Genomic DNA, 8,716 nt, shown 5'->3' on the forward strand with positions numbered 1-8,716 from the left:
AACATCTGTCCATATCGCGCAGCCCAGAGACGCAGTCAGAACCAGTTAAAGAAGCAGAATGAAGAACACGGGACTAGCCCATGAATGAGACTGACCCATTTCATATGGTCACGGACCGAGCTGCTTGGTATGTGTGACATCACCGTGGAGACCGGATGTGAAAGGGTGGGGAAAGGGGCGGGGACAAGGTGGCTAGAAGAGATGTCACTCAGGATGGTACGCTAGACAATAGGCCACACCTATTCCTATCATCTGGCACTCGGTTTTGTCCTTGTGAAGGGGTGTGGGGAACAGAGAGTGGGGGGCAGGGGGAGCGGGGCAGGGGGAGCGGGGCAGGGGGGGGAGGAAAATATAGTAAATCACATATGAAACATTTCCAATCAACAAAACAAATGCAATGTAAAAAAAACAGACTTCAAAACGGACTTTAATGTTGGTGAAATATTTACGTTTCTGTGGCAGTATTTAACTGCTTATCCAAAGACTTTAGAGCAGCTGTCTGAGGGCCACTCCCGCCTGGGCGGCACCCAGTCAACTGAACAGCTTCCTGTAATTTTATACAAAGGGTTTTATGAAAAACTCAGTATAAGTAGAAAATCTGCCGCGAGGGTTCAAGATTTACTGCCATGCAGTACATATTAATAGAGAAGCACTGATGAAGGAGCTGTGAGCGGACGCAGAACGTTGTTATAATGTCTGACAGCATTTTGCAACTTAGAACCTAAATACAATGAAATCAATTTTTAATTTAATTAATTTAATCAATTTTATTGCAGCTTAATGTTCTGCTCCTCCTCTGGAGTTAAAATACTGAAAAACAGCAGAAAAGAGCGTGGAACTGAATGTGGGTGTGGCTTAAAGCAAAGATTAGTGAGGTGGTGGATATGGGTGTGGCTTAAAGCAGTATTAAGTGTATGGTGCTCTATGTGGGTGTGGCTTAAAGCAGAAATAAGCGAGGTGGCGGATATGGGTGTGGCTTAAAGCCATATACGTTTATGGCACTGGATGTGGGTAAGACTTAAAGCATGAAATGTGGGTGTGGCTTAAAGCGAAAATTAGTGAGGTGGTAGATATGGGTGTGGCTTAAAGCAGTATTAAGTGTATAGTGCTCAATGTGGGTGCGGCTTAATGCACAAACACGTACAATGATCGATGTGGGTGTGGCTTAAAGCTGAAATAAGTGTATGGCGCTTTATGTGGGTGTGGCTTAAAGCAGAAATAAGCGAGGTGGCGGATATGGGTGTGGCTTAAAGCCATATACGTTTATGGCACTGGATGTGGGTAAGACTTAAAGCATGAAATGTGGGTGTGGCTTAATGCACAAACAAGTGTGAGGTGGTGGATGTGGGTGTGGCTTAAAGCAGAAATAAGTGTATGGTGCACAATGTGGGTGTGGTTTAATGCAGGAATGAGTGAGAGGTGCTAGAAGTGGGTGTGGCTTGAAGCAAAATGCCTGGGCTGCTGGATGTGGGTGTGGCTTAAAGCAGAAACAAGTGTGAGGTGCAGGACAACAGATTGCACCTGAATGCACCTGAATGCACCTCAGACAGCCAATCAGCAGTCTAGGTTTTGGAGCGAGTGTGCTTATAAGATCACTGGTGCTGATAAGACTGACTTCTTGGTAAATTTGGTCTAAAATTATAACATTTTTAATACTTCATAATTATGACATCATTCATTTAGTAGATACCTAAAAAATAACGAGCGACATCTGTTCAGGAGGAGCATCCTGCCTTAGAACTAAAGCGAGCAGCTGTAGATATCTACAACCGGCCCAGCGTGTTCTCCTGCTGGATCACAGGTAGAACCTTTCTATGACAAACCCAATTAATGCTGTGAGCATGATATGATTGCATCCAGCCACATTATGCATCATCATATAGAGTGAACATCCCAAACGAAACAGATATAGCTCCAAAGCTCCAATGCCGTGGAGGGCCGTGTACCTCCGGACACAGTGACCTTAAGGTCAAATCCTCACGGCTGGCCCAGAACATCCAGTTCTACTGGTTCGTGTATTTGACCGCATCAAATTTACTTGAGCACAATATTTATGTATCACCATCATCACATTTTTACACGAAATACTGGTTATCAGCCCTTATTCTAATGTATTCTACCGCCTTGGATTTTAATGTGCAATTTACATCAATGTTTAAATATGATGTTTGGTTGATAATTAATAAAACTTAATGACAGATGATGTAGTTTGGCAGATTATGGAGCTAGTGAAGAGACACCGCTCCCTATTACACAACAATCCAATGAGTAACGTTACTACCATGTTATTCACATGGAAGTAACTTTAAATATAGGCATCACTGTATTCTGTGTGCTGTAGAGTCGATTTTAGGCACATCTGTGAGGTAGAGTGTGGCAGTGGACATAGAACAGGCCTAAACTGAACGAAAACAGGCGTTACTGAGCTGATAGATATGCAACACAGGGCTGGAGTTGGCTTGTTGTTCACATTTTTCCGTTCCACCTTAAATGCTGCAGCAGTTACAGGCTAGCGCCTGAGGGGCCAGCGTGGAAATGCTGCAGAATTTAAGGTGGAACGGAGAATTCGAACAACAAGCTGGCGAACAATGTTAATCAGACGTTAAACCCCCACAAACCTCTCTTAGATATCTTATTCGTATGCCATACGACTATCAACTCGCAAATAACCCAACTAACCATAATCTGTGATAATATAAACCCTATTAAAAACGCTACGTTACTAAACTGCCTGCCGCTAAGTGGCTACTCAGTTAGCCAGCAAGCTAACAAACTCCTACGCAAATACACGGTTGAAAGCCCGACATTTTATACAAAACTGGACAACACGGATAAGCATGAAATAGCTTAAAACCACTACACGATAACCAATAAGGCTACATTTAATCGCGCTCTGTCTAATACGTGGTTATTGGGTGCTCCAGCCAAGGCTGAATAACCCGCTAGCCACCGTTAGCTAGCACCCGAAGCTCCACAGCCGACGGAAAGCGGCCGTAGCTTCTCCCCGATCAATTTTCATGCACATAACGTACATTTGGGAGCTCAAAAAGAGCCATGTGTGTATTAAAAGGTGCAAAAGATGTGGGTTTTACCTTCAAGACCTTTCCCCAGGCTGATTTCGCTCTTTTATCACCGCGGCCACATCGGCTAGCTCAGTTTACAAACACAGGAAACAGCGGCGGAAGAGTTCCGAGCCAGCAGCGCTCAGAGGGAGCAGCAGCAGACCCAACCAGAGCTCACCAATACTCACCAATACTCACCAATACTCATCAATACTCAGCTTTCCTTAGTGTTTAGCATTTATTCAGGCTTATTTTATAACTAAATACAAATATTCTGCAAAACTATAAAAAATAATAATATAAAAATGTATTAAAAATACATAAACAAAAATAAATAAATATAAATTTGGACTATTTCTACTGTTCCATTCATGCATTAAATTCAGCCAGGATGTAAACAGCTGCCAGACTGTATAAATGTATGTAAAAAAAAAAAAAACACAAAATAAGAATTACATTTTCTTAAAAAACTTAAAGAGCCATTTAGATGTTTATGTAGATAAACAGTACTCGAAATACCAGGAAAAGCAACCCTTAACCCTTTTAAAAGTCCCACTACATAAATCAAATATGGCTAAGAGTATACACCGATCAGCCATAACCAAGGGTTCCATGTTGGCCCCACATATGGATGCCCACCAGGGTGCCAGCAGGCTCAGTGACGGGACGAGGAGGGGTTAAACATGGGCCCCATCTGTGTTGTACACTGCACACGGGGCCTAGATTAGGGTGGGCTGTAACGAAGGGGCCCAAGCCTTCTTGATATCCACCTAGCCCATGTTCCCCTCCTTGTGAATCCCACATGAGCACGCTGGCTGAGTGGAGACCAGACAGACTAGATATTTCTTTATGCAAAATAACCTATATATGAATAGTATAAGTTTAAAATATTGTCAGTATTAGAATTAATAGAAATGATATGTTATTATTTTAAATTTTACTGCAGATGAATTGTTCGGCCATGTTGGAAATAGTGTTTACGTCACACAGCTCAGACAGACAGACCTGCAGGCGGTGCAGTGAGTGGGTGGAGATCGTTACTGTGGAGGCAGATGACAGCAAGCTGCTTGTTAATGAACTAGATAGTGTGTTTCTGTCATGTGGTGAAAGGAAATGCAAGCTTTATATATAACTTTATATATTTTATCAACTTTATAAAAGCAATATAACACTATATATCGGCCCAGTGTTACAGGGAAATAGCACTAATGACTCGCCTTCAGTTCATGATAGCACGCTCTACTGCTTTTTTACATACTTGATCATTTTTTATTATTAAATTGCAAATTATATTCCTTTATAATAGTACATTTAACCCATTTATATTTTATATAATTCATTATTTTGCTTATATCTGTGTGTAAAAGTGCATGTATTTGTCACTGTACTATGTATGGGTTAAACACACACACACACACACACACACACACACACACACACACACACACGTGAACTAGTCCAGAGCAGTGGGCAGCCAACTTCCGCGCCTGGGGAGCAGGGAGGGTCAAGGATCAAGTTTGCTGAAGGGCCCAACAGTGGCAGCTTGCTGAGCCCGGGCATCGAACCCACAACCCTGTTATCAATAGCCCAGTGCGCTAACCCCTGAGCCACCACTGCCAAGTACACTGCGTTGTGTACTTGTGCTTATCTGTATGTATTAGTGCTGGAGCACTAATTTCCCTTCAGGGGTTTAGGAAGTGTTCTGAGCTGCTGTGCTGAGTGAGCAGTCAACATCGTTAACATGGCATGAGTTGTGGCCCACACACTACATGGCTGTGGGAGGAGGTTGAAACACTCCACACCTGTACTGAGTCACTATGCTCTCTCTTTCAGCCAACACCGTCAACCTACCTCACTCTCACTATATCAGCACGCCTGTTTTAACATGCAATCCTGCTGCATTATGCAATTATGAGAAGATCTGAAGCTTAAATTGTGCAAACAGAAACCGCCCACTGACTGGGTTATTTTTAGAGCCCAGATATATTAACAGGGCCCATTTCAGAAGATGCTCCTCCATATGTGCTCGAGTGTGTTGTCAGCCAGTCCAATGGAAAGGAACCCTGTCATTACCTGTAAGGAGGAAATATCCGCTGAATCACAGTTCTGAGCTTTATGGTTTTCTATGACTCTTCAAAGCTTGTACTAACACTCAGCAGGCATGGGCTTCTCCAGGCACCTGTCTAAAGATCTGCTCACCAAAGGAATTGCACACACAAGGCAGGGGAAGCAACACTGTGTGGACAAAGGAATGTTTTGGGACACCTGCTCATTCATTGTTTCTTCTGAAATAAAGAGTATTAAAAAGAGTTGATCCTGCTTTATACCCCGCTAGCCCACACCTGGTATTACGCATGAGGCCAATGGGACACCCCTTCTAATGAATGCATTCAGATACGTTAAGTTGCATAGTAGTAGTGCCAATAGAATAGGACTCTCTGGAGCAGATCAACATCATGACCCTATTGGCTCCATGCTGTCTAATGCCAGGCGTGGGCTAGTAGAGGGGTATAAAGCCCCCCAGCATTGAGGAGCTGTGGAGCAGTGGAGGAGCTGTGTTCTCTGGAATGATGGTGGTGGAGCTCCGTCCAGTACTTTTGGATGGGATGAGTTGGGGAGTTGGGGATGATGAGGTAGGGCTCTTGTGGCGGAATGCAATCAAATCCTCAAAGCAGCGCTCCTTTAAAATCCAGTAGAAAGCCTTCTTCTCTGGACAGTAGAGACTTAGTTACTCCAACAAACTTAGTTACTCCATCAACTTTGATTTCAGCCCTGATTGCAGAACAAACAATGAATGAGCAGGTGTCCCAATACTTTAGTCCAAATAGTGTATGTTTCTTTGAACCTTTTAAAGGTTTAAAGAAGTTAATATAAAGGTTCTATTCCCATTTAAAGGTTCCTCTGATCCTAAATGAAGCCAACATGGTTCTTCTTTGCCATCACACAAAGAGCCATTAGTGTAAAGACCTTCTTCTGTGGTGAGCGGAGATAAACTACAAGAACCGAAACTCACAACTGAAACCAGGTTAATCAGCTTGTTTATAATGTTTTTTCCTAGAATTCACAGAACATTTAATATTTTTACTGTGTTTATGTTGGATTAGCTGCAGAGATTTTGTTTTACTACTTATTTTATCATCATTTTATTATGTTTTGAAAATGTGTCAAAAATTTAGCTACACAAAAGTAGTTTTAGGTGAAGCATAGCATTTTAACTATGAGGGACAGAGCTCGTTTCCACTGAAGCTGTGTGATATAAACGCTACATTACTAATCAGTCTTAGAAATTAGGCGTTATCTGTCTCTTGACATGTTGCTTCAGGTTCGGCATGTTGTTGTTCTCGCAGTGTTTCTTTTTTATCCTGTATGCCTTACTGTAAACATGGGCTTTCCCTGGGGCTGCCCTGCCTGTGGTGATAAGAAGACACCTCCAGCCCATTTTCACAACTCCCACTCACGAGGACTACCCCAGCAGGAACTTCGTAATGCGAAATATCGGATAACCTAAAACGTTAAACCAGTCAGACCACTGGTTTTAAAAATACCTTCTATATAATGCAGTGGTACAAATAATGAACTGGAGAGTATGATCATACGATGTACGATCTTACATGTGGTAAGTAAAAGTATCTAATGTGTTAAAGTCCTTTTATCCAATTAAATTGGAATAATTATATATATATATATATATATATATATATATATATATATATATATATATATATACACACACACACACACACACACACACACACACACACACATATATATATATGTAATATTTGTAGTTATTTAAACTATCATTAGACGCCTCAGTGCAGGATGTGCTCATACTGTGAGAAGAAAACCTCAAATTCAGCCAGTGAATTTTACACCTGGGTATCAAACCCACAGCCCTGTCATCAATGACCCAGTGCTGTTACCACTGAGACACCACCGCCCAACAAGATCACAGCAAAGAGCTTCTGTATTGTACTGAGAGAAGGTTCTTTGACTTTAACAATAACGGAACCCTTTTTAATAATGTATAGAACATTTAAGGGTTCTACAGAACGTAGAACCAACTATAACCATGTATTTACTGCAGAGCACCAGTCACAAGGCCAACAGAGTTTGTAACAACCAGCATATTATTGCTGTGGCGCAAAATCTTGTATCTCCATTTTCTCTTTTTTATCTTTCTTCATAATGTAAATCTGGCAGTTGTTCTTTACCTCATATTAAAATTTCATGATGAATGGACCAATAGAAATGCTCCAAAATGACTCTGAATAAAATATTTTACATTGACTTCCATTGAAAGTTTTTTTTCTTTTCCTGTAAAGTTGGACACAAGTATTGGGACACCTGCTCATTCTTCTGAAATCAAGGGTATTAAAGAGTTTCTCCTGCTTCTGTTGGAGTAACTGTCTCTACTGTCCAGAGAAGAAGACTTTCTACTAGATTTTAGAGTATTGCTCTGATGATTTGATTGCATTCAGCCTCAAGAGTGTTAGTGAGATCAGGATGTAGAAGGGTTTCACCACCCCAACTAATCTCAAAAATATTGAATGGAGCACCATCCATGATTCCAGAGAACATAGATCCACAGGGCACTGCTCCACTGGTTTTACAACATTTGTGTATCTGTGTCAGCAATAGGTGCAACTTAAAGTAGCTGAATGCATTCATTAGAAAGGGTGTCCATATGCAAACATTGGACATATAGACCTATCCTAACAAGCAACGGTAGCTGTATCACTTTCTGGGTTGAAATGACATCAGAAATGACAAACAACGGGCTCTTGATGGAATGAGCCTTTGTTAATGTTTCTGTGGGTTTATATCATTTGTAATGAAGAGCGGATGTAGACATCCTACAGTAACGTCCTGTTATTAAAGGAGAAGAGCTGAACTACCCACTGCTTTTTATTTATAGGGTTCAGGAGATGCACTGTGTGATATCTCACATTGCAGCTCACTGTTTTGAGAAGCAGTTTGCTGAGTGGTTCTGTGTAAGGCGTGTATTGCGTCATAAACTGTTAAGAGATAAGGTTGAGAAGCAGAACAACCATTTTGGTTTGTTTGTTTGTTTATTCATTTTCCAGCCACTGATTAAAGCTAAGAATGGGGCAACCGTGGCCTAAAGGTTGGAGTAGTGGACATAGGACGGAACCCCTAGCAGAAAGGCACTAGGGTGGGCACTAGGGTGTGAGTGTGTCTGCCATGGGTTGGGCTAACGGCAAGCCATAACTTGCATCTCTTCAAAAAAAGAGCACACACATACACACACACATACACACACACACACACACACATACACACACACTCACACACACACACATACACACACAAATAAATAAATTATAAATAAATAACTTTACAGCTTTACAGGAGAAGGAACAAACTTTCTTAACTTTTAATGAAAATAAATGTTAATGAAATATTCCCAGTAATTCTGGAGCATTTCTATTGGTCCATTCATAACAAAGGTGTGTCCAATGTATGCATATAAAAAAAAGATTTACATTATGTCAAAAAGTGAAAAACTGTTTTAGTGTGACAGTCATGATATGCAATAACTTTTAAATAAATAAATAAATAAATAAATAATGATTGTATTTAATGTATTTATTGTGTTTGTACTTATTGTCTATGCACACTAGTGTCTTATG

At 41.0% G+C, this 8,716-nt stretch overlaps 1 protein-coding gene across 12 annotated transcripts in view; it reads right to left on the reverse strand.

Moving 5' to 3' along the window:
* znf740a (zinc finger protein 740a) overlaps positions 1–3,199 on the reverse strand; it is a 31,960-nt gene extending 28,761 nt beyond the window's left edge. For 7 of the 12 annotated variants that reach the window (XM_072666426.1, XM_072666421.1, XM_072666422.1 and 4 more), the window contains exons 1-3: positions 3,093–3,198; positions 450–547; positions 96–270 (exon numbers count right to left, since the gene is read on the reverse strand). In XM_072666426.1, the coding sequence (XP_072522527.1) occupies positions 96–140 (45 nt within the window). In that variant the 5' untranslated portion in view covers positions 141–270; positions 450–547; positions 3,093–3,198. Of the gene's footprint in view, positions 1–95; positions 271–449; positions 548–3,092 lie in introns of all 12 variants that reach the window. The other 5 variants (XM_072666430.1, XM_072666427.1, XM_072666424.1 and 2 more) reach the window with 3 other exon arrangements.
* Positions 3,200–8,716: the final 5,517 nt, after the last annotated feature.

The sequence above is a fragment of the Salminus brasiliensis genome, chromosome 21 (assembly GCF_030463535.1).
Source record: "Salminus brasiliensis chromosome 21, fSalBra1.hap2, whole genome shotgun sequence".
Classification (NCBI taxonomy): domain Eukaryota; kingdom Metazoa; phylum Chordata; class Actinopteri; order Characiformes; family Bryconidae; genus Salminus; species Salminus brasiliensis.